The sequence below is a fragment of the Mchenga conophoros genome, linkage group LG12 (genome assembly GCF_057382185.1).
Source record: "Mchenga conophoros isolate Kocher_MC1m ecotype Shallow Benthic linkage group LG12, M_conophoros_male_GT1.1, whole genome shotgun sequence".
NCBI lineage: Eukaryota > Metazoa > Chordata > Actinopteri > Cichliformes > Cichlidae > Mchenga > Mchenga conophoros.
Window position 1 is genome coordinate 35,615,848 of NC_140537.1, and position 27,057 is coordinate 35,642,904.

The 27,057-nt window shown below is 42.8% G+C and overlaps 1 protein-coding gene across 1 annotated transcript in view; it reads right to left on the minus strand.

The window, feature by feature from the left end:
- The window catches only part of antxr2a (ANTXR cell adhesion molecule 2a), an 82,581-nt gene that overhangs the window by 27,190 nt on the left and 28,334 nt on the right, over positions 1-27,057 (minus strand). Inside the window, exons 11-16 of the mRNA XM_085295524.1 lie at positions 23,693-23,771; positions 23,192-23,287; positions 17,568-17,618; positions 15,463-15,552; positions 13,813-13,980; positions 13,291-13,371 (exon numbers count right to left, since the gene is read on the minus strand). Of these exons, the coding sequence (XP_085151650.1) occupies positions 13,291-13,371; positions 13,813-13,980; positions 15,463-15,552; positions 17,568-17,618; positions 23,192-23,287; positions 23,693-23,771 (565 nt within the window). The remainder of the gene's footprint in view (positions 1-13,290; positions 13,372-13,812; positions 13,981-15,462; positions 15,553-17,567; positions 17,619-23,191; positions 23,288-23,692; positions 23,772-27,057) is intronic.

The following is a 27,057-nucleotide window of genomic DNA, read 5'->3' on the forward strand; positions in this document are numbered from 1 at the left end:
TAAACATCTGCTATTGTGCCTCCGGCTTATACTGATATAAATAAATGTCAAAAAATAATAAAAAACCCACTAAAAGATGCACTTGTGAGCTGTTGTACAGGCATTAAAGAAAGCCATTAGAGCACTTACGCATTAATTAAATCTGTATCATCATTACTCAGTGTAATTGAAGTTGAGACAACCGATCAATTGTAAAAGATCACACTGTCATTAAGGTTAATAAGCTGTTTTACAAACTATCATCATTAACATTAGATAAATCTATTATAATAATAAATGACATATTGATAAAATATGTAGTAAAAATGGGTGTGCTTCTGAAATTGGTGTGGGCAGAGAGAGAAACGGGTGAAATCGTCCTATAAAAATGAAACCTTGATTCTGTTTCTGACTGTAGAAAAAAAATAACTGCACTAAGGATATTTCCAGAGGTGAGAAAGATCCCCCCAAAATTACAACTACATCTGGAAGCCCTTCAAGAGTGTTTTCAATTAGCTACTGTGCTGCTCTGCCAACTATTGTCACATCTGCATCTTTTCTCTCAATCAATTATGAAATACTGTAATTTATTCATGAAATGTTCAGGCTCCAGTTGGTTGAAGAATTTAACCACTGGAAAGAAAAAAGAAAAAAAAGAAGCTTTTTGCAGTATCTTACAGAAGACATCTGTTTAAATCACTGGGCATATACAGTGAAGAGCCTCAGGAGGTTGGAGTTTCTTATCAGAAACATTTTAACACACCTTTAATATAAAACACCCATATAAAAATAATAAAACAATGCTCCGCTGTGTAAATAATTAAACCAGGTTTTAAGCTGCTTTTCTTCTCATCTAAGGTCACGGGGGAAAAAAATTAATTAAAAGGTCAAATTGAATTCAAATTAAAGCATCTTTAAACAGCAGTTGAGCCCACAGTTTATAATGAAAGAGCTAATGCTTAAGTTCATTAGCTTAATTAGGAAGGATGTTAAAGAAACGACAGAAGCCCGGCGCTGAAAGAGTTAACGAGGTGGAGCCGGTAATTGGTTGAGAAGTGACCCTTTCACGGCGGTGACAGGGGCACCGCTAATTCACTTAAATGGCCACTTGAGGCCGAACATTTGGTTCCTGTGAGATACAGTCAGCACCGTGGGGACGTCTTAATATTTAAAAATATTAATGCAATAAAATAAAAGAAGGAAATATTTTTAATAAATCCGTAATTGACAATAATAAGTTTCTGGCTGATTCAGTGCAGCATGTGTCATATTTTACCTTTATTAATTTTAACCATTACTAGTCGGTTTAATAGATACATCACAAGCCTGCAGACGAGAATGCTCGTCTCCCCCTGAAGGCAGTGGCAGTAATTACACACTTACAACACTCACACTGGTGTCTCTGTCTGATAAGCAGCCAGTGCAGTTTTATTCTCAGAAGCTGTAACTGCTGCCCCCCCCCAGTCAGACTAAAAACGGCTCCGAACTACAACAGGTGAAGTTTAGCTGCTGCTGTGTGAACTTATTATAAAAGCAAGTTTAAATGTAACAGATGCTAACTCATACGTAAGTATTTGCTAATATTCCAACATAACTGTCACAAATAAAGTTCAATGTCTTTGTAATTTTAATTTTTGTATTATAACATCACATTAGCATTATTAGCCAAGAGCGCTCAACGAAAAATTCCAGAATTATATAGTTTTCTAATAATTTGTTACAGTTTTTGGAATGTCCACCACATTTGACACCTATTTAATTCCCCAGATATGTTTTCATCACCCTGTGAAGGCTGAAAATGGAAACATGCAAACAGGACCAGTCCTGTAAGAATCGCTTTCTTATGTCTAATTCTGAAAACACCGAGCTAAAACCGCTCAAACTTCCTTTGAGATGAAAATGTCCAGAGGTGGGATGCTTTTGATGTGATATTTAAACGACCTTATTGTTACAAATTAATCATTTATTTTGGGAAACCCTAAATACATAAACTGGGAGGGCGTGTGCGGTATATGACGTTCCCATTTGTCTGTGCAGGAGTCTGTTTGTAAAGCTGAGTGTACCTGAAAGAAACTGGACATCACTCCTTGGCACGAAAATTATTTTTCAATTTCACGAGCTCCTCCTCCTACAAGCTGAGGTTTTCTTATGGCCGAGTGACCATTCAAACTGTTCACTGATCTAAAGGAGAATCGAATCAAGTTGAATTTTTATTGTCAGAAGTATCCAGCAGGGGTGTCAAAGTGGCTAACCTGTAGGAGCTGTGTTATCGACACGATTTTGAGGAGCAACAGCAGCAGTAAAGAGAGGGACAGAGGAGAAAGGAGGAGGTTGTCGGGGTGTTTATTGTCATGAAGACACATTTCAAGCCTGCGAGCAAATGAATAGAGCCACATTAGTGACACTTCACTGCACCCTCTATTCACAATGGAAGAAAGAGGCTCACAGGGTGAGATGTTCAGCCGGCCACTCGGCATATTTTCCCAGAGAAACATTAAAAACAAGCACAAATATTACCAAAGATCAGTCGGTAGTGATTTTGATTCTGCTGGTAAAAAGTTTAATTCCATTACAGGATGAGAAGGAGTATCATATAAGCTCGTGTTAGAGGCGATATAAGAAAAACAGCATTACCGCAGACAGGAAGGAGCGAGGATTATACAAGTATGAAAACAAGAATTAACTTAAAGACTGCTGCACTGTAGCGTCACTGTGAGAGTTACCATCTGAGGCTCAGAGGCACATGTTTACATGTTTATTCATAGCGTACGTCTGCTATCAAACGCAACGCAAACTGTTTAGAATGGATCTTATTGCATGAAGCTGCGTGCGAGGGCCCTTCACTACATATTAGCCGGCACTGTCACAGCGTTACATTTATGTATACAAAATACGATCGGGCTAATTGAATATTCACTGTGAACATATTCCCTGCATAACACGACTCCCTGCTTTCATCTTTTTAAAAATTCAAATCGATGGGAGGAGAGCTTTAGAATATATTACTTCATGTATCCCGTAACCCCCCCTCCAAGTCCTATATGTCTGTCAGGAGGTGAGCTGAGGAGGAGGGTAAAGTGCAGGCGACAGAGCTGGCCTCGGCAAAGCTGACGTTAACAATAATGTAATTTAATTAAAGCCAAGATCCCAGCGGTCCTCGCCAAACGACGGGGCTTTGATTTTAATAGGTGATGAAGAAAAGGCTCGGCACACGGCGCCGCCGCCACCGCGCCGACCGGTCTGAGGGGTACTGGGAAAAAAGGCACCGGCAGGACATCAGTTCACATCGTATCAGGCGGAGAAGGAGGGAGGGAAGGAGGGAGGGAGAGGAGAGGGAGGGACAGCGGGTGCAGGTACCAGCCCCGGCCACCCAAATACAACAACACCGATCAGCTAATGGAGAGGAAAAGGGGAGACCGCCCAACTCGCGGGGGTGCTGGACCGTCCCAGAAAACAGTATCGAGCTCAGCAACACTGGAAAATACTTAATATATAAAGCTGTGCGCAAAGTGGATTTCAGTGCAGAATGAGATTTAAGGGAGCGGGAAAAACACGAGCTAATCCAGCGTCAGACTCTTCACATGCTCGGAAATGACATTAAATCTGGAAGGATATTAAAGCGTCCGACAAACAGCTTGTTTTGTTCCGTTTTCTTTGTTTGCTCGAGAAATCATGAGGCAACACTGAGGCTACAAAAACACAAAATGAAGAGATTACAAGACACAAATAATTTATACTTCAAAATACAGAAAGTGTATAAAATGCACACGTTTATCTCCAAGTAACAAGCTGTTATCTGCCTGCCTGGACTGGTCAGAGTGTAACTGCATATTAAAATGTCCTAAATCTGCGTCATTACTTCAATTAACACGTTTACATTTGCTGTTACAGGATGTTTTTTTTTCTCATTACCAAACAAATCCAAGAATCAGTCTCTGAGAAATTTGGAAAGACCTAAAATTAATTTGTGTGTGTGTGTGTGTGTCTGTCTCATGGTGATTTTCTCATGATTCTCCACATTACACCACTTTTCATTTTACTTCTCCAACCAGTCACCACCAACAACAATTAGCTTCCTTTTTATTGGTTAAAGAAACACACACACACAGACACACACACACACACACACACACACACACACACACACACGAGGGCCCCCTCTTCGGTAATCCTGTTACCAGCCAGGTCGTGAACGAGGATGTGCTGGGATGGTGGGGAGGGGGGGGGGATTAACATGGCGGTCATTATCAAATTTACAGCCAGTCACACGGACATCTGCCCTACTTTTCCTCGGTTAATGTAAAAAGAACTAATCTGGTTAAGAGAGCGTGGGCGCGGCTCGTAAATCGGCGGCACTCCGCCGTAGTTAAAGCTGTCACTTCTCTTGTGGGGGAGCGGCGGCTGAATGGAGCTGTCAGCTGGCTACTTGTTAGGGCTAACAAGGCCGTCCACTGATAGGACTAATGAGGCCCAGGGCCCGGCGCTACCCCACGCAGCCCACACCGCCACTACTTCAGCTGCATTCTCTGCTATATAATGCACACAAGGAGAAAGGACAGAGGGCGAGCTTAAATTTCAGTTACAAATGAATGTAAAATTCAGAAAGTGGATACATTCTTTCCACTTTTCATCAGCAGATTTTTTTAAAAACATCTGATTATTTTTATTTGATTTTTCTTACATATCACTTTTTTAAAAAGACAGGGTTTGGATTTGAGAAAAATATGATTTGTACACAAGAAACACGTGCAAGCTCTGCAGACTGTTGACACGTCTGCAACACTGTGACTTTAAACAACATCTAAATGCTGGAAAACAGCAAAAACTGAAGCTTTTTCTTCTCTTGCGCTCTTTTGGTTGCTCTCTTGAGCGGTAGATTTTCTGTAATCCACTGTTACTAATTCCTGTAATTCCTTCTGATTAAAAAGAAATTATCGGTCACAGGTAAGCGCCCAAGCCGATCTGCAAAATGCCCATTAGGTTTTGTATTAACGGCTTTAAACCCCCTTTGAAAGTATGTGTAGGAGGACTGCCGACAAAGCAACCGTGATGAGAAACTGAGAAAACCTGACAGAGTTTACAAACTCAACAAAAAAACTAAAGGACTTGCAGATTTCCCTGAAATGTTACATTTCACCGTGTTGGCCAGTTACAACATGTCGCCTGTTGTCTGTCTCCTTCTTGAGCGAAGCCCACACAGCACATACGCAGTGTGATGAAGAACAACCCGCGCTTCTCTCTTAGCAGAGCAAAAAGCCCCTGAATTAATGCCTTCATCCTCAAACTGAAGGGATCATTTTAACAGTAGCTGGGGGTTAAACTTCAAGCATGAGCAACATTTGCAGCTTTGTTTTTCAGAGTCAACTCCAGCCCTGTTCGATAAAGCATAGTCTCTTCTCCCAACGCTTCATTATTCGTGACGCCTTGGTTTAATTCCAATTACCCCTGTTAATTAGGAAATCTCATGCTCTCTGATCTCGAGGTTTGTTTCAACTTAATGTCATTTGCCAGGTTGTTTACTTTCGATTAAAGCCTTTTATTGTGAAATTAAGTGTTACATTTGCTTCAGCGAGGCATTTGTCCGTGTGACGGTAAACATCCTGACTGATGTCAACATGCAGGAGTCCTCCCACGTGCATCACCTCGCGTTTGTGCCGTGTTAGCGCTGCTATCGACTCTTTCTTTAGGCATTTGTTAGCACCGCAATAGCATTTAGGTACCAAATTATTCCTTTCACCAGCTGTGGAGAGAGCAAAACGGCCTTCTCCAGCGCCGAAACCCTACAAGGATGTGTCATGTTTTGGCTTCTATCAGGCATTTATTTTTACACCGAACGATACAGTTTGACGGCTTTATTAGTTTCAAGAAAGATGTTCTCACCATATTCAATGTGGCATTGTAATGCAACGAGACAAAAGCAAGGAAAGCGTGAAAGGATGAGTATGTGTGCATCTGTTTGTGTGGGTTTCTTTTTTTTATATTCAACAAATGTTTGCTCTGCTTTACATACTGAGACGAAGCAACAAAAGATGCAAAGAAAGAAGCTGCTGACGGAAGAATAAACTGTTTGTTGAGAGAGTTTTCAGACATGCTCGGTGGAGTTTTAAAGTTTATCCTCTTTCACAGTATTTTTTTTATTCCCTGTATTGTATAAATGGATCACTGTGCATCTCTCAAGCCCTAACCAGCCTCCTAGTTTCCAGTGCAACTCACAGGTTTGACTTGTTTTTTCACAGGTTTAAATTTGATTGGACAATTAAATCTCAGTGGTATTCAGTCGTAGTCTACAACTGGAGGCATTACTACAAGTCATTTTCACATTAGTACATTAATAATATTTCTCTATAGGCTCACCAAGCCCACCACATGTAGCTGTTCATTGTTTTAAATCATACATGTTCAGTCGAATGTAACATGTTAGACACCAACACATATTGTAAATCAGCGGTGCCCAACCTTTTTTGCGCCACGGACCGGTTCATGTCCGACAATATTTTCACGGACCGGCCTTTAAGGTGTCGCGGATAAATACAACAAAATAAAACTAGTACCGGTACCTAAAAAAAAGAAGATTTATTCATAACACACGTGAAAAGACCCAGGAAAACCGAGTTAACGATAAAAACCATGAATTTCACACCCGAGCCTCGACTCTCGTGGCCCGGTACCAAACGACTCCGGGACTGGCCCAGGGGTTGGGGTCCGCTGTTGTAAATGAACTGGCATATCTTTGTGAATTAAAGATCCTAATCGTTTGTCTTAATCTTAGCTGTGATCATGAACTCTGGTTAAAAGGATGAAACGGTTTCATTTTCCTCTGTAGGAGTTTCTTTAGATCTGCAGACTCAGTGAAAGCTGCAAGTGTACGACACTGGTCGAGAACTACATTAGGACATCGAATTTGACGGATTACAGATGAACAGAGCATCACGATAAAACTCAACTCAACATTTTTTTATGTTTTGTGCGTTTTCTCTGGATGACTTGCAGCCATGCAGAGGTGACAGGAGAGCCTGGTGTATCAGAATAGTTCAGTCCACTTTATATTTATGGATTTTAAATAACCTTACAAAGCATTTCTTACATGTTAAGACTCACTTCCTGTCTGTAATCTGCTAGTTTTTGTTTTGCATCACTGGAAAAGGGTTGACACTGAACCATTTCTCCATTCATGGTTTACCTTGGCACTGAGGCTCTGCCACAATATTAGGTTAGTTAATATTCTGAGTTTTCACCTCAGTTTTGCTGATGCACTGAGCAACTCTTCCAAGGACATTAGCAATTTTCTTTCAAAACAACCAAAAATGTGTTGTAAACGATCACTACTACTACTAAGGAAGAAACTTAATGGAGTCCCTGCTTTGGCGAACATATTGCCAGAAACAAAGTAATGGTACAACTTATTTAAGAAAATGCCTCCATAAACCTCCCAGTGCTCGTCAGACAGATGATGATATGATGAAAGCGTTTCTGAAGATTGTAAACATATTGGACTTTTTTCCGCCATCAGTCGTTCACTCCTTCCACCATCTGCCATTGAGAAAAACTCTGAGAGAAACTTGAGCTCCATTTGCACTGGAAGAACATTTCCCGCAAAATGTGACCTCGTGGCTCGCGATGTAAAAATGCAGTGCAGAGGCCAGAAACAGGCTGCCAATCCTCTCAGCCACGGCCGTGTTTGTTTGCAGTAATTATGATCATGTCTCTGTAATTACTGATGACTTACTGATGTTAAAGGCTTAAATACTGAAAATGAAAAGCAAAAATCGTACTCCACTGTTTGCCTCGGCTCTATTTCAGGAAACAATAGCGTCGCATCTTAACTGATGAAAGAAGATAAACACAAACAGAAAAACACGAGGGCACAACACTGAGCTGCTGAGAATGGAGAACATAAAATGAAGCGTGTATTGCTGTGACCTCCGTGCACCGCGCTCTCTCGCATGCCTGGCAAGCAGACTGTCACCCCTGCCCCGAGTGGCCCTCGGCTCGAGATGGTCCTTTTTAATTGTTTTTACACCTCCCTTTAACGTCCATCGCTTCCTCCCCCTCCTTCCCAAGCAGGTCTGAGGAGTCGCTCGGCTCACAGTCACTTAATTAAATGCCGTCCACAACTCGATCAATGGTTGTTAAATAAAGACACTGATGCTGTCAGAGAAACAAGCACAGGCAGGGAGAGGGATCCACAATCCAGCTGAGGAAGGAGGATTCGTGGGCTCCTTTTGTACCATCCCGGTAGTTTGTTGTTATGTTTTGACTTTGATCCATTCTCCTTTTCTTTAGCTGAGGGAGAATAATCCCCTGATTGGATTTAGCATCTCTAACTATTTAGTTTAAAGGTATAAAACTCGATAAAAACGCAGAACCTTTGCAGAGGTTGGGATAAAATGACATCAGGAGATGGATGTGGGAGGAAACACAAGGCTTCTGTTTCTCTTCTGTGTCCTCTCTCTACCCCTGGGATCAGAACCCATCACCTCGTTAAACTTCCATTTCAACGTTCAAGAAGGGAGATTCCCCACCTCCCCACAAAGAAGTAAGTTTTTTCCAATAGCAATAGCGTCAGCTAATACTATTAACCTCCGCGCACACCAGCACACTCAGCCCACACATCCCCCTGGTGAGGAACAGATGAGCCTGAGAGGAACAAATGGAAATTCAACTGTAAATCCTCACGGACTCACAAGAACTCAAAACGCCTTTTTTCTCCGTTTTTTTCTCCTGCGTTTTGATCTGCAGGAGGATGAGGAGGGTTTAATGTATGGTGATGCACCCTGTTTGGACATTGTGTAAACAGCTGTTTTTAGAAAACAATACCTAGAATTCAGAGGTAGGCGTTGGAAAATGCAGAAAGAAATGCGTGCACGCACACCGCCGCCTCTTCAAAAAGAGCCTGAGAGAGCATCAGAATAAGGCCAACCTCCCTCTCTCCCGCCCTCCCCTTCTCTCTCTGCCACCTTCCTCTACCTGCTGTCCCCAGTCGATCCCCGGCAAAACTTGGCGGCAGATGTTGCTGTGCTAAGTTGGCTCTGAAGTGCCTCCCCGGCTCCCTGGTCTCACCAACAACACAGTCAAACCGCATTAGATCTCTTTATTTGTGCCTGGGGCAAGTTCGGCACTGCAGCTGTGTCCACCCCCACTCTACCTTTGGTGTTGAAGGCCCTCGGGCGCTAAATGTGAGACCACAAAAAAAAGGGAAAAAAAATTGTTTCACTCTCATTTTCTGTCTCTCTTCTGCATCTGCTGACAATCCAGCGGTCTGGCTCCGGGCGGCAGCACTGAGGGAGGGAGGGAGGGGGAGACACAAAAGGAGACTGCTGGGAAAGAGAAGGGGGAGGGATGGAAGCATGGAGAGGAGCGAGGGGGTAGCACGGACACCCGGGTCCCCGTGCAGAACAGATGTCTGCGACAACCTGCTTCCTTACACCTGTACGAGTCCTTGTAACCCTGCGGAAGCAGCGTGTTGAAAAATTCATGACCCTGGAGGTTTCCTGTCCGCCTTCAAAGACCGCTACCCTCCTTTCCTCGTCCCCTCCCTCTGCCGCCGCCGCTCTCCTCTCTCTGTCACTGTCTGCTCTGCCATCTACACCTAACCTGTCACTGGACAGTTCAGACACCTCACACTTTGATGAATCTGTTCAGAACGATATCACACGTGTCTCAGCGGGGCCAGGCTGGAGAAGCACAACAACAGCAGCGCGTACGGATTCGAAATAAGCTCTCTAACAACTAATGAATGTCAAATATGAGATATTTGCCATGATAACATAGATGCATGGAAGCTCCCAAAGCATTTCCACTCCAATCAAAAGGCAACATGTGACACCAGCGCCAGTTTTATCATAGAGATTGGAAAAATACTAAAATGGAAAATGAAATGTAAAACCACAAATCGAGATAAACAATCAGGTCTAGGCTCCATTTCTTTCCTCACATGTTCCAGACATGATGTAGTCTCACTAGTGGAAATACTCTGGTTTAGGAGTATCATTAAATCATTCAGGATGTCTGACCTGTAAGGATCCCAAGTCCCAAAAACTCTGAGAATTTGTGTTGTTAACAAAAGATTCTCAAAAAACTAGCCTGGAAATTGCTACAACTTAGCAGTTGACTGTCTAGTTTCAGAGTTAGAAAGTGAATCAAATCAGCTGAACGGTTCATTGGATTTCATATTTGTGGATAGAATCAAGGATGAAAGATTGATTGAATCTTACGAAACTCACATGAGATCAATTACATGTTAGCAACACAGCTGAAATTCAACTGTGAGCCAGTAGGCGATTTAAAATAATCATCTCCAAAATGCGATTAGGTTTCAAAACACCTTCCACTGCTTCTCAGTTGAGACATCACTTCAAACACACTTCGTGGCCCTCTGTTTGATTCTCTCCCGCGTCCTGTGTGTACGATGTTGATCACAGACTTAATGTGGACGCAGTGATCGGCATGAGAATGAAGCGAGACTTCAGCAGCAGCAGCCTTCCCTCCTCCGGCCGACGTGCTTTGACATAACTTGTGTACTCACTGGTGGGCTTCACTCTGTTTCCAAACAGGTTGCTCAGAGCGACAGAGGTGACCCCTTGTGTGGGAATATCAGTCATCTTCTACACAGCTGGAGCAGCCGTGATGTTTCCACATTCAGACAGTTGGATGAATACCGGGCAGGGGAATTCCTGTCACTTCACGAAAACCAAGCAGGTAAATATGCACGTTTAGTCTCATCATGAAGCCTTTCAACAAACTCAAAGAGCATCAGCCTATTTAACAAACTTTTAACAATTTATTTTGTCACTTCACATCATACTTGAGTTGTTTACGCTCTTGTAGAGAATAACTGGTTGATGCTCAGTCGCTTAGGAAGGCAAACAGGTTTGAAACAGATCACGAGACCTCTAATTGACTTCCACCGATGTTCATTTTATGTCTTGACTAACTTGGTTAAAAGGTTGTCACTTTAAAAAGTCCAGATTACACGTTACTACAGCTCCCAGCACCTCAAGGTGTCGCAAATCCTAAAACTGAGCTCTATAATGTTCTATATTGATCCATCACTGATGTATCAACAGCAATGGTTGAACTCAATACTCTGTATCGTATCTCAGTATCTTCACTGTGACACTGAGGTACACCACACTGTACAAATGAGCAAAAATTTTAATTGGCTACTGGTCGTCATGACAATGACAAACATGAAAGGAGAGAGTGTGGTTACTGCTGAGTTGAGAGACTTGCATATATAACTACAGCTCAAAAAAATCTAATATGTATAAAACAGGTGAAAAATGTGGAAAAAATCTTCTGTTTTTAAATAGAAAGAGAAACGAAATCTATGAAGAAGAGCGTCCAAATGTTCACATTACTACAGTCAGCCTATACCACATTAGATCTGCATAAATCAGAGTTTCAAACAACCTGTTTAAACTCCCTTCCTCCTCTTTTCTCTGATTGGCTGCCCCTCTCAACAATAAAGTTTGATCAGCAGGTGGGTGGAGCTTCTGCGCTCACAATCAGAACTGCATGTCTGAGATGACCATATTAGGGTCATCTGGGCTTACTGACATCCTGCAGTACATAAACTGATTTTAGTCCATACTTTAACCAAGTTAACATGAGCATCCAAAGTCTTATCAGAATGATGGATCATAAGAATATCTGCTAATGTAAAGTAAGACTGTAAGACTCTATATTAATACAAACATCTCACATCTCTTAAAAACAAAAGCTGGAATTAAAAAACAATTAAAATCAGCACTGGCTCAGAAACATCAGTGTCTGCATGGCTTTAAAATACTTTCATTCAAATTTTGGCGACACACGTCGCAGTGAGATTCTGATGAATTTTAACCACTATATCTAAACATCTTCTAAAATGTGATCTGTCACATCACTACTCACTGGAACTATGAGAGTTGTTATCTATTTTTACCAGTGCATCTTCTGGCATTCTGAAATTTGCTAAACAGCACTGTGACACCCCGAGTAGCAACTGGCAGGCTCACAGCTGGCCCACTGGCTCGGGTTTTTTCCATGTTGCAAAACACGACTCCACTTGAGAGATTTGGAGCCTGACATCATTCTCTAAACTACTAAAAGCTTGGATGGTTCCTGCTCTCTAACCTCGGTGAAGAGGAAGATGCACAGAAGTTGGAGACAACAGGGAAATAATGTATGTGCACCATACAGGTGCAGATTTTTTGGCCCATTCGCCTGCACAGCTTGTGCCCGTGAAGCACCGTCCTTTGGAAAGCGATGAGAGTTTGGAAGAGTCCGCGCATTTCTCTTTCAAGATTCACGTTTGGTTTTCCCCTGGCAGTTTTAATACTAATACATTTCTGCTGTGTAATGTTAAAAAGGAGACTGACAGGGAATTTCTAAAATTACCTCACAGACTTCAGAAGAAGCAGCCCAGGAAAAGCCAAGGACGTGTTTGTGGGCCACAGTAATATAGCTGCTCCACTTGTCTGCAACTTGATTCTAATCTCACCATTAATTCTGACATTTGGCATACAGCACAGCGAGCACAGCAGATTGTATTGTGTTTGGATTGTAGTCAGCAATTAAAATATATAAAAATATATAAAAACATCTGGTTAACTGACTTAGCAGCAGGTTTCACTGTGCCGATTTGTGGAGTCGATTTGCTTCCTCTTCTTTTACACTGGTTGAAAAACACACACCAAAAAACCCAGAGTATAACCATATTAGGTCATCCCTGTCACGCTTCCTTCTGTGAGTATCTGCAGCTGCAGCTCACATTGGCTCCCTTAGGTAACAACAACACAAGGCACAACTTGTGCCAGCAGCTTCCTCTGCCGAGAGGAGCTGCGATACAATACAACAATAAAACAATGAGCTCTTAAGTGTAACTGCGGTGACTTTAAAGATTTGGAGGGATAAAAGTATTCCTATTAAGGCATAGAGGGGATTAGGGACTTCATGGAATGGTTACAGGAACATTTACCACTTAAAAAAAGAAAAAGAAGAACATCCACGCTGCTGACTAATGCAGGATATTTTCTATTTTTGCTCCTGTGTACTATAAACTGCACTGATGACCACTGATGAGACTTTGACTCACTGCCTCAAGCTGTTGGTTTGTGCAACTAAAAAGCAGCACTGCACAATCTTTGCACACGTGTACACTTCACTCTCGGTATGACTTCCTCCTGCATAATTCACCAATCGCAAATGAGTTTGTATTTTTGGCTAATATGCAAATATTTTGTTTCCATTAGAGCAAATTACCGGTGCTGAGAAGCTTCGAGTTTGTTTTAGGTTTGAGAAGAACATCAGGGATGAATTTTGACTTACCTGGTCTTCTGATGTGGGTCGCATGAGGGACACTCGGTCGTACTGCCGCCGCATCAAAGCCCACAAAGCATCGAGACGACCCTGATGAAGCACAGAAACGGAACTGTGTCGGTTGTCTTTATTTACGTAATCTTGTGTAGATTTTCAAAACCAGTGTTTCTACAGACTGATCTTTAAGGTAAACATTAGACATCCATGGATGCCGTTTTCCACCGTAGATGCCAGTCGTGGCCTCTTAAATGAATATTCGACCATTCTCTATTTCAAGAGTTTCACTTCATGGTAATAAAAAAAGTCTTAACAGTTCACAGGGAATCTAATTTGAAGCGTTTCTTTTCAACTACCCAAAGACAGCTTTAACTTTTAACCACAATTTAGAGATTTTCACATGAGTGTAATTTGCTGGATGAACCTTGGAGAACTAGTAAATGGGCCTTTAAGCTGAGACTTTTCCTATCAGTATCATTTAGAAGTACCCAAAGTAGGAAAAGAAAAATCCTAAAGTCAGTCAGTAACTCTCACCTTGATAGGAGTGTACCATTTGTTCTCGGGTGGATGGTTGGGAGCGGGCTTTGGAGTGGGCCGTTTGATCATTGGCTCCTCTACATCCTGTGGTATGGACACTTTGGCATTCTTTGCTTTCTCCAGCCGGGCCCCCTCCTCAGTAGAGCCTTTTTCCCCCCAGCGCACCTTGAACAAGAAAATAGAAACGTTAAATGAGGGCAATTAAGCAGTTAAACACCTGATTGGTCCATCAGTCTGAGAAAAACTACAGGAAATAAGATTAGAGATGCTGTGAGGACTGTCTGTGATCACTACAGCAGTGTGTCAGCGTGATGAGCCTGGCCAAACACCTCTATCTGTGACCAACTTTAGCTTCAGGACCACAGCTTCAGTAAAAGATCTGTACGTGTTGGAAAAATCACTCGGATTCTTTTATCAATAAGGACGTTTACATTTGGTATAATGTGTTATTGTGTGTGTGTGTGTGTGTGTGTGTGTGTGTGTGTGTGTGTGTGTGTGTGTGTGTGTGTGTGTGTGTGTGTTGGGGGGGTGTCAGCGTGTGAAAGCAAGCCTGTGTGTTAAGTAAAGCTGTCCTGCTTTTTAATTGAATTCATCACATCTGTTACAAGGAGGAGATAAAAAAAGGAAAAGAAACCCACCGTCACATGAATGGGGTGAGGTGATTAATTAGCAACACAGTTTTCAAGCTGTAGGTTAAGCCGTGACAATATAGAACAGCTTTTCAGAATCATCTCTGGGATACATCGCCGGCCTGCCGCATCATCAGGAAAAGAGAAAGGCTGCCATGAATAAAAGATACGTTGTCACCTCAATAATCGTTTGAAATGCTGGCAGCGGCAAAGCGGCGGAGGTGGTTTTCTCAGCATGACGTCTTAAATGTGGATGCGGAGGAGCGGACGGGTTGGTCTTTACAAGCAACTCGTTATCTATCAGTGGGGTGACGGCGGGGAGGGAGTGGGGGCTTCAGATGTGGAGACGCGCCTGTCGATGGGAATCAACACGCTAGTGGAAGAACAGAGAAAGGTAACAGCCAGGATTGGATCTCAGCAACACTCTGGGGGGGAAAAGTCAAGAGGTAGGAGCTCCCCGAGGATGCTGGGAAATCCCTGCCATGCCACCAACTTCCTCGGGGCTAGGTAGGAAGGAGGGGGAGGGGCAACTCGCTTTTAAACCTGAATTCCCTTCGGAGGAGGCGGATAACAAAGCGAGCTGCCAAGGTCTGGAAGTTGAGACGGGGGAAGCAGAGAGGAGAGGTGGGTATGTCAAGTTGACAGCAGCACTCAATCTTTCATCCCGGCTGCGACTTGATCCAATCAGCCCTCGACGGCCAAGGACGAGATGGCAGGGCCTGTCATGTCGGAGGCATCAGTGGGCTGACGAGGACAGCGGCCCGGCCGGTCAGTCAGCCAGTCAGTCGCTCGGTCGGTGGGTTTCTCCTCCTGATTCCTGCGTAACTCAACAAAGTTCCCGCCTCGCAGAAAAGACTGAACATGATGATGCAAGTTTACGGGACCACACATATGTGTCATTTCCTGCTGTCTGCATTTTGACCTTTGGAATATTTCAGCTGTTTTTGCTTGTTTCGTTCAGCTTTTCACTAAGAAAGAACGGAAGCAGCATGTTGGCCAATAGTTTTGAGTTTCTGACCTCCATCCGACTGATCCCTCCGACTCCTCTTCCTCCGTAGTACGAGGCATCCACAGTTGGCCACTTCTTCTTGGGCAGCGGCTCAGGCTCCTAAGAAATAAACACAGAAAACAAAACCAGGAAACACATAGTTGTGTGTCAAATAAGAGTGTGTGCAAATTTTCTTTCCATATTTATATGTATGACATTAATCAGAGTCACTGTAATGACAAAGGGGAGGAAGTGCAATGATGTGTTTGCTATTGTTCTATTTTCTTTCGTCCATATTTGTCCCTGCACACCAAAACAATGTTTCCTTTCATCGGGAAGATGTCACTTTGTCAGGAAGGAAGGGAAATGTAGGCCTTACTCCTGGCTCAGCGCGTGTTCAAGTGCAGAGGGGAAACCGTTCGTATCGCTCCGCTGACGTTTACAGTTCCATCTGCCGCAAACTGAAAATGCTGCAGTGGGATGGGATCAACTACCACACAGGGTAAAGCTTTCAGAAGCATTTACACTGTAATCCTGTGCCCTGCAGAAAAGAACTAAACAAAACTGTAGCATCATGCTAACGTGTTTGGCAAAAATTCAGCCAATGATAAGCCAGATATTTAAATGTCTACTTTACGCTACAATGTTTCTGGAACTAAACTAAACTCAGGCGGGTTTTCTGCTATAAATTTGTTCGTATTTAACAAAATAAATGCGCAGACATTCGTTTTTGACTCTCTGAACTAACACAGCCCTCAACGTGTCTGTGCTCTCTGCTCATATTAAGTCGTTTTTTGCTTTTTAAAAAACTTATTTCAACATTGCACTCAACAACAAACACATCCTCCCTAACAAAGTAGGGGTGACGTGGGCTGCGAGTTTGAGACCCCCGTTCTGGGGGGGAAAAGTCAAGAGGTAGTAGCTCCCTGAGGATGCTGGGAAATTTAGTGTAAAGCTTTACAAGCAGTACGGTATTTTACTTTGCTTTTAAAAACCTGCAAATGATTTTCACCAAGGAGGTTGAGTAACTCCATCGGCAACTCTCTGATTGTCTAAACCAGGGGTGGGGAACTCCAGGCCTCGAGGGCCAGTGTCCTGCAGGTTTTAGATGTGTCCTTGATCCAACACAGCTGATTTAAGTGGTTAAATGACCTCCTCAACAAGTCCTGAAGTTCTCCAGAGGCCTGGTAATGAACTAATCATGTGATTCAGGTGTGTTGACCCAGGGTGAGATCTAAAACCTGCAGGACACCGGCCCTCGAGGCCTGGAGTTCCCACCCCTGCTCTAAATGTTATAGACAAGTTAAAATGGTGAGGTTTGGTCCAGCTTAGGGGTGATTAAGTATCACAAAATGACCCGGATCCACTTATCCGTCTGGATACAGAGATTCAGTTCAGGAATGGTGTGAAAATTTAGATTTTACACAGTGAAATCTAAAATATTAGACCTCAGCTACATACTTTGATATTGACTGTTTCCCTCTGGAATTTAATTAACTAAAATAATCAGTTAAACATTAAAATCTTTTTCTGTTAATGAATCTCGTATTGCAGAAGACGCTTTTTGATTCAGTCTTTTACGATAATCGTTAGTCAGTGAAGACGAAAGGTGTATCACAAGCACCAACTTTTCTAAAGTCATTTTTTGAAGGAACTGCTCGACACGTTGGGAAATATGCAATCTGACTTCATTTCATCATGAGAAGAAACAAGCTCCATCACTCTCATGTCTGTGTGCAGAGCTGGAGCTGGGATTACTCTAGTTTAGCAGAAAGACTGAAATCACGGGGCAAACAGCGAGCACGCCTCTGTCCAAAGTTCAAAAATCCATCTACCAGCTCACTAATTAAAATGTGATCTTGTTTATATGATCTGTACACAAACAAATGTAAAAGGGACACGTTATGGTTTTAGTTTTAGTCTGAATTGGCTCGAGTTAGATGCCCAATGCAGCGATAACGGCCCTGTGAAATTCTCAGAGAGACGCTCAATAATCCTGATTCTCAAAACGTGCAAAGTTTCCCTGAAATTTCAGTGCTGCACCATTCTGAGCTCTGGAACCTCCTCTGACTCCCATTTTCTTCTTTTGCACCGCACAGATTTTCAAACCTGAAAATAAAACAATTGTGACTCACGGGCGGTGGAGGACGAGATGGTGGAGGCGGCGGCGGCGGGTCCTTGATGACCTGGATAAACAGAAGAAGCAAAAGAGCGTCAGCACAGCCCGTCAGGAGACGCATTGGGACACGCACAAACACACGCGCTCAAACCTCATCAAGACGAGCGCAGACAAGGCTGACAGAGGTGATTCGTGACAGGTGACTGAGCCAAACAGAAACATCCCTGAGCTCATCTCACGGTGGAGACGCCGTCGCTGCCAGCCTGTTTTGCAGCAGCGACTGCTGCCCCATCGCGTCACTGACTGCTGATTACAAGTATTCTGCTTGTAAACCAACATCAGGGGCCCCCCGTGCAAAATAAAGAAAAGCTGAAAATCAACTTGTTGACAGGGGAGTCTTTGGGGCGAGCGCCGCTGCCCGTTTAGCTCTTAATTAATTGGATGGGGTTCAGTGCTTCCAAGCAATCCCCCCAATCATAAAGTCCTAAGGAGTTAATTAGCTCCAATGAGATACAGAGGAGGAGGCTTGGGCTCAGCTCCAAGCCCCGTCTGAAGGGAAGATGAGTGGCGGCAAACACACACAGAAAATACAAGAAAACACACACACACGCGCACCCTCACCCACATATAACCAGGACACGACTCTCCCAGAGCAGAGTGACCGGCCAGCGGCATTGTTTGTGACAACACTGGATGAGAGGGCACCTGAGGAGCAGGTTGTCCACAATGTGATTCCACTCAAGGACAAGATGCCTCGGCCGGGTTTTTCAGATGTGCACGGCAAAGCAAAGAGAGGCCTGACAGTGACATTTGTCAGGTGTCAGTCAGACGCTTCACATACTGATGTCCGACTCTTTACTGAAGACGCTTCTGCCACTCACTCACCAAAAACCCATCTGTGAGCGGGCTGGCGCTGGAAAGACCGAGGCGCTTTATTCTTCGGTGTTGTCAGTTGCTGTAGGTCACAGCCGTCACGTGAAAACACAGGCCTGCACACTTGCAGTTTATTTATGTTCTTTTTGCATCTTTAATGCTTTTTAATGGTTTTTAACAAGTTTTCTTTTATTTTGTGTATTTTTCACAAGGAAACTAAGAGAAAGTCACCATGCAAGTCAAGTTTTACATAGTGAAAAATCGATAAACTCAAAGAAGTCCAGTCGCTTCTCTTTCCAAGCTCCTCAGATTAGCACCATTGGATGACTCGTCCAGCAGCTGATCCAGCAGGTAAAAATACCAATACAGTCCAATATTTTGTACTGTTTCCACTTGCGATAGGGTTATGGATGAACTGGCACTAAATATTTTCACTACAACACGTTGATGCTTTTAAGATTGACCCCAGCCAGTTTTTTTAAATGAACAAAGTCTCTGTTTCACGACTTGAAGTTCATCAAACGGTGTAATTTAAACAGACGGCAGCTCACAGTGAAGATTTTAATTAACTAAATCATGCAGTATTGCAGAATGGCTGTGTGGAGATACTGTGCGATATCTTAAAGTACAGTGAGGTCACAATCTCTTCTGAATAATGTCTCCATTATTACTCAATTAATCGATTAACATGCCGGTGACAAAAACTTTTATTTATTTAACTATAGAGCAAATCATTTATAGTGAAGGCAGGGAGATGTATCTTCTTACAAATTCAGTTCAACTTTCCTTTTTTCTGTTACTGTTTGTTAAAAGTCTTCAGGTTTTGGATCAAAGTCATCAAACTGAGCTCAGGAAGTGTTATTGGAATTTTGTGGGACATTTATTCAAACCTAAATCCTGATACAAAGGAAAAAGCTTCTGTTCACCTCCTCGCCCACTCCCCGCTCCCCACACAGGGGTGGACACAGTAGGTGCCCTATAAATGCAGTGCTTATAATTGCACTAAGGACATATCTCAACCTGAGGTGCGCTGCAAAGTGGAAAGCTGACCTTTGTTCATTAGTCATCAAGGACAGATACCACAGTGTCAGAGCTGGTTATGCATTTGCTAAAGTGGTTTCGGAGGGAAAAGGAGCGATGTAATTACGGCATATCATAGATCCTAACAGCTGTTTCATTCACTCTTAAGCTCAGGGACGCTATCACACTCTCTGCTTACTGTTGTCATTAGAATAATGAAAAATAATCAATTAGGGTTAATTAATTCCTTTGTAACACACAACCGGCTGTAAGCAAATCTAGTAAAGGGCTACTGGTGGCCTCGCCATACGCTGATTAACATCATTTCAGCCACACCTTACGTTCACAGGATTATCTCTTTTATTAAGTAATTATGCAGCAGATTTCCTGCACATGTTGTGAGACAAATAAAGCGTCACACAAACGCTCTGCTGCTCTTTCCCAGCTACCTGATGGACAGATGTGAAGAGGAGCAGCGCGGTGGCATAATTAAAAACTAAACCACAGGATATTTCGCCATCTGACACAAGCCCCAGCGGCCCGCCGCCGCAGCCACGACACCGGGGGGAATTGGACCAATCAGAGGCACTCGGGGTATTGTCCCCATATGGCCGTCTCCGTAAACGTCCAACTGGACTTTATAATCTGTTCGTTCCCAACCTTAAGCTCGAACCGTGTCGTGTCAAGCTGTTTTGGGAGGCTTATAACGACGGATCAGTGGCAGATAGCATATTCGAAAGTTTAAAATTGCTTTAGGTCTTCATCTGCGGAGAAACTGTTTGTACGAGAACAAAACAAATAAAAAAATCAACTGAAAGAGAACAAAGACGACAAAAGTTCTGCAAGAACAAGAAATAATTAGAGATTAATAACATATTAAGGACCAAATGAGTCGCAAATGTGTCCAAAAGTGCATCCAATTTAGCAGCGAATAGTTTGTAATTTGGATAAACTGGCAATGTAATTTAAAACGGCATCTCCAATCCTGAATCCTTTGATTTGAACTAAAGGCGATGCCATTCGAGTTTAATTTCCAAACAAATCATAAACAAAGAAATTACCACTCCACAGCTTGTATGACCTCTCTCCTGGCATCGGTCCATGCGGGAGAGAGAAGGGGAGAGAGGGATTGTGGGAAAGAGGTTGGGCATGTGTCTCTGTGTATGTGTATGTGTGTGTCGAGCGTGTGTGCGCGGCCTCATCCCGACTGCTGAAACCTGGCAGACTGGGGGTTTAAATATTAACAAGCCACACATGGCCCTCCTCTTCTGCCGCGTCCCTCGATGGAAGGCAACAGCAGCTCTCTCCACCAAGACAAACACGTCCACCGCCAGACATGCTGCAGGGGGTTTACATTTTAATGCCTTTGTTGGTTTTCCAAAATATGCTTCCATCTCATCCTGGATGGGATCCCTTCAGGTCCACAAAGCCAGGTGACGTCTATCATTTAAGGGCCGGTGCGGGTGAGCGGGAACAGAGGTCCGCCGCGAGGGTCGGCGGAGTAGAGGGTAAATTTGCCTTTATCAGATCTCAATAGAAAAAGGCAGAGACAGAAAAAAGAGGCTGCGCACACCATCTGTAGCCCCTCTCTCATAGCCTCAAACGATAATCTGTTGTGGATTTTTGTAAACGGTTAAGCGGGGGAGACTTTATTTCCAAAGGGGGTGAGGCCAGAGCGAGGTTTTTAAAACAGTACTCTTTTTTTTAACCAACTAAACCAAAGTTTCGACTCTGGACAAAAAAAGCAAAAATATTTTCTAGTCATAAGTTATGACTTTAAGAGCAGATTTCAGATGAATTAATTAAACGCAGCCTCAAGTTCCACTTTAAAACACCCCGTACACATGGGACTGGAAATGTGGTGACTTGTGGAATTAATGAAGAACCTCCCAACCTCCACAGAGAGAGAATAAAAAGCACGACCAAGAAACACAAAACTAAAAAAAACTAAAAAACCTTATCCCTAAGCAGAAACATTTAAGTCATAACCGGCTGTTTCCACTTTTCACACTTTTAGGACCAAAACGAAGGAACAAAAGAACATTTTTGATCATTTTACAGCAGATGTGTGTCTCTGTTTCAACATCCTTTACTCAATTTATGAGGATGAAGCTGAAAAATAATCTGTCCTGTCAAGTACGTGGAGAAAGATTTTTGTCCGTTTCATATGCGGTATATGTGTGCATTATACACTGAGCCACCTTTGTAATTATATCTATTGAACTGCCTGTTAATACAAGTGTTATATCAGCCAATCACATGGCAGCAACTCCAGGAATTAAGGGAGGTAGACATTGACTGTTGTTGGTGGCAGACAGGCACTGCTGGGAGTTTCCCACATAACCGTCTCTGGGGTTCACAGATAATGGTCCAAAAATAAGAAAATATCCTTTGAGTAGCAGATCTGTTGATGTTGAGTCATAGGAAGGCAACAGAAAGTCAAATAACCCCTCGTTCCAGCCAAGGTTCAGAAGAAGCCGCCTCGTAACGCACGACATGTCAAACCTGCATCGATCGATCCTGCCTGTATCTGCAGTTTGGAGCGGCGGCCTTTTAGTGTCAGCTGAGCTCAGTTTAAAGGTTGCACTGTTGCTGAGCATCTCCGTCTCTTTGTGACGACAGCGTGCTCGTCTCCTCATGGCTGCTTCACAGCACGCCGCGAAGCTCAAATCATCTCCAGCCCATAACAATGAGTTCACTGTCCTCCAAAGGCCTCCACAGTCACCACATCCAGTCGAGCATCTTCACTTTTGTGTTAGTCGGGTGAGGAACAAACAAAAATCAGCAAAAATATTCACTCTTATTTTTTAGTGAAGTACACGCACAGGCCTCTGGTCTTTAGTGGGCGGGTTTTAAACAGCAAAGGGAGAGCGACAGTAGAGGGACGTTTTATTTAATCCAACTTCTGCCTAATGCAGGTTTAAATAAACAATATTAGCAGCACTGAGGAAGAATAAGAAATATTCATAATAGTGTATCTAGAACATGATTGAATAGATGTGTAAAAGTGTTTTAAGCTGAAGCAGGACATGATGGATTCTAATGCGATAAAACCGCTAAAAGTCTGTGTGATTATTCTGAATCCCTTCAGTCCCCAGGTAGGCCCGACATTAGTCCTAAACAAACAGAGACTCTGGTAACTTTCATGCAATCTGTCACTCACATCTTTCTGCTGCTGGTCTATGTTATTGTTTTTAACAGTCTGTTTGTGTAAAGCGACTTCTCCACATATAGCATGTGCAGCAATCGGCCGCTGGTCTGCAGTGCTCTGCGGTGTTGCTAAACCAGTGTGACTTATCGCGGTAAGCGGGAGGTGACGAGCTTGAACAGATGTTCGGCACCACTTCCCTTCGGCAAGGCTTGGTGAATAACACCGAGCCTGCCCGTCACCTCTTTGTGCTTTTTAACTGGTGATTAAACTCCATCTTTCACCCAAATTAAGTCAGACTTTACAAGACATGCTTTTTCAAGTGACCTCATCTTTTTCAGCAAGGCGGTGCTGTATGTGCCGCAACAGGATGTTTACAGCTGTCAGAGCAATACGAGGGAAAAAAGTGGGTGATAGGGTTTATCCTCATCAGATTTACAGGACGAGGCAGAACAAAGAGCAGCAACACTTTAGCGTGTTTTTCTCCCCACAGTCGAGAACCCGCTCTCATCTCCGCTCAAAGCCAGATTTAATTCATTTATCAGTTTTGGTTGACCAAACATGACTGTGCTGGTTATAGGCGGTGTAGCAGCACTCACCACTTTGCAACACAGAGGCCACAACCACCACATGAGGGCCAGGGCCACGAGGAGGAGCAGCACCAGGAAGACTATCGCCACCACAAAGCCGTCCGACTGAAGGAGAAAAGGAAAAGGCAAAACAGTCACACAGCTGGAAACAACTGGATGCGTCAAAGCTAGAGGAGAAATATTAAAAGTTTGTTAGAAGGAATACGAAATAGAAACAAAGGGGAACACGCGGTCGATAACAGCTAAATCGGAGCAAGCGTATCGTCTTACAAAAGAGCAGATGTTTCACAAAGTGTCTATAAAACTATGACATTGCTTCATCATATGAGAAACACTGAAAAAAAGGAAGTTCTGCTCAAACATAACAGGAAAACTTGTAACCTTATAGTCAGGCCATGTTTTATGCATCACTTCCTCAGTTATAAAATCAGGAAACGCAGCTTCATGTTATTAAAGGGACTTTAAGTTTAATCTGGAATGTGAAATATCAGAGCTCAGCATTAAACTCACACATGTGGTAGCAGAGATGGTGTGGGCACTCGAGATGAAGGACTTGCCGTTGTTAAGGCTGATGAGAACATCCATTTTCCTGTAAAGGAAAGAGTTTAATTAGTATCAGAGGAAATTAAAGGAAACAACATTAAAACCTCGTCTCACTTTATCCTGCCAGTTCTCCCACGTTTGTCAGAGAAGAAAAACACGTTTGCATTTCCAGGGAAGTTCACTGTGTTGGAATTTTCGTCATACGTTTTCTGTTTTTGCAAACTTTGTGATTAAAGATACTTCAACTGTAAACATCGGGTCTCAGCTGATATCTTTTTAATCTCCAAGAAGGACAAGCATCGCGCTGCAGCTTGTGTTTTTTTTGCAACATCGTGCCCTCAGTCCTGTCTTACAGGGGCTAAATGTCACCTCAGCAATTTTCCTAAAAGACTTTTTTTTTACCTCCAACCAGCGCAAAAATAAATAAATAAATAAAAAAAATCACCTGTGTCCATAAAATCAGGATTTAATAATAAAATGAAATTTTGAATATTGTAAATTTTTATTATAATGTAATTCAATTCATTAAATATACATGACTTTTTATTTTCCAGGCCCCTTTGAAGTACTGCAAAGTACCTTTAAATATACTAGGACACATGTTTCACAGACACTCTATTCAACCTCCCAACCCCATTCATAACATAAGCTGGCCTTTAACATCCTAAAGCAATGATGTCAAACTCATTTTAGTCCAGTTGGTCCCACTTTGAGGAAGCCATAACACTACAGCATCACAGCTTATATGAAACACACACGCCTCTAAATTTCTCATTTTTAAATAAGTATAAAGAAGTCTGCTCAGAGCTGCCGCCCTGCTGGCTGAAGGCTACTGCAGGAGCCCAACTTTGAGTCTGCTCTCCAGATCTTTTTCTGCACGTCACCCCACTCTTTCCCTGGTTTCCTGTCCTCTCTCTCCTCTTCCCTCTCTAATAAAGCCTAAATGCCAAAAATAATTCTAGAAGCTTTTTCTATTTAATTTTCAAATGTAACAAACCATCCCTGTACAAACAGCCTGAGTTCTCTTCAGAAAAACACAGAATGTATCTCAGTTGTTGTACATCCAGTAAAGCTGGAGTAGTTACAATTTAACTGAAGGATGTGAAAAGACATAAAATCATCACATGTAAAGCTTTTGTATCTAATATGAATCAGAGATCCTGCTCAGATTTGCACACATTTTTACTCATGTGTAGTCATACTGGTCATGCATTACTACACCGTAAACAGCAACGTGGTTTGTTTTTAACAAAAACGTGTAATTAATGACTTCACTGTAATTTTATCACACGGCGAAGCCATCCGGTGCGCCAAACGGGATCATCAAATCTCGCCCCCGAGCCTCATGTTTGACACCGCCGTCTTAGAGGTAGCAGCACTGTTTGGGAAGCTTTAATTGCTTTTTAAGTAACGAGTTGTTGCCAAGCAACATTATTATTTTTACCTGTCTCTCTTCTACCGTGCTACGTGTGTGTGTGTGTGTGTTTAATCAATCTAACAATATGTATTGAGTGTTATTGAAAACAGTTTTGTTCTCCCTGATAATACTTTGCTCTGCATCAAGACTTTAAAAATAGAAGAGCTCTATAATTCTATCGTTGCTCTCGCAAATCCTGTTCTCACAAACGCTAATAAGTCCTGGAGTCATGTTAGCACAATGCTCAATAAAGACAACAATCAGAATTAAATAAATGTCCTCAGTGGGAGGAAATCCTGTCATTATCACATAATCATCGTGTGTGGGTGAAGTAACTTGACTGGCAGTAACAAGGCTCCTGAACTCCGAAGACTTATTTAGAGAGAAAAATGCAAAGCCAAAATGGGCGCAATTAAAACCCTAATGATGAACGGCACCGCAATTTCCATATGTCTATTATGCCCAATCCAATTACCGCAGGTTTAATGAGAATTCAGGATATGGAACGAATGAAACGCCTGAAATATTCCCTCCGACACAAAAAGAAAAGAGGCGAGAGAAAGAAGTACGCAGAGCGGTATTGTGTGCGAGGGGCCAGCTGTGAGTGCACGGGAGTGTACAGAGGAGGCCTGCATTAAAAATGGTGCAGTGGAATAATAACAAGAGTGCTCTCTTTGCTGTGGATTTTGCCTCAGGCAGTGCCTTGGGCCACCAATTCTCCTGTGGTTCTGAACAGATGAGCGACCAGACCATGTGTCCTTTAGTGCGCCGTCTAAATATTCGAAACTGACTTTTTTGCACCTCACCTTATTTACTGCGCTAAATATTTAAAATACAGTGCAGCGACCTTTAAGCAGGATCCGCTCTGACACCTCACCAACTTGTTGATGATCAACTTGTGCTTTCAAATTATCTATTACTTAATAAAGTTATATTAAAAAAAATAAAAAAAATCTTTATTGGATATTTGATGCAGGTCTTTCATATTTAAGCAGCTGGTGCATTTTAGGCAATGCTACAGAGGGCAAAATATTCTATTCATTTATTCTATTCTGTTATGTGTGCTGCAGATACACTGACACTTTTATAGTGACAGTCAGTGAAGGATTACAACGTAGCAGGATGAACAAAATAATAAGTAAATGTAATGCTCTTTTAGTTTTAGGTCAGCGGTCCCCAACCAATGGGCCGAGTCGTTTGGTACCGGGCCGCCAGAGTTGAGAGTCGGGTGTGAAATTCATGGTTTTCAGGGTTTTTAATCGTTGTTATTTTATCGTTTTTATCATTAACTCTGTTTCCCTGGGTCTTTTCCCATGTGTTATGAATAAATCTTCTTTTTTTGGTACCGGTACTGGTTTTATTTTGTTGTATTTATCCGCGACACCTTACGCTGACAGATTAACTTTGCAATTCGAGGAAAAAGCATGTGGGAGAAGTTTTCACAAATCATTAACAGGGAACTAAGAAACACTCTGGTACTGGACTGAAAATGAATGAATGGTAACTTTAAGAGTTGAAAACTGAAGATTTTGAATGAGAATCAGTTTTCTTCCATCAGGAAGCATCACTGGAAACGCTGCACGCCTCCGTAGCTCGACGAAGATGTTCTAGGTCCCTGCATGTTAACTAAGCGCTCGCGCTGAATGGATGAGGGGAGAGGCTAATTTAGCTGACACCATCAATCCGTGATAATGGTGGGCAGGTTGTTAATCAAGCTGGAGGTGTGGACCCCGCAGTGTGTAGGGTGGAAAGCTCCCAAGCGAGTTACACTGACGAACCCACTTCTCCCTCGGTCGACAACGCCGGACATCTTTAACGCACCACAACCCAACCATAGTGAGCGAGGCCTTTTTTTCTCCTCCCTCTCTGAGACACTGACTGCTAATTTACCAAGTTACTGTTGAGTAGGCAGAAT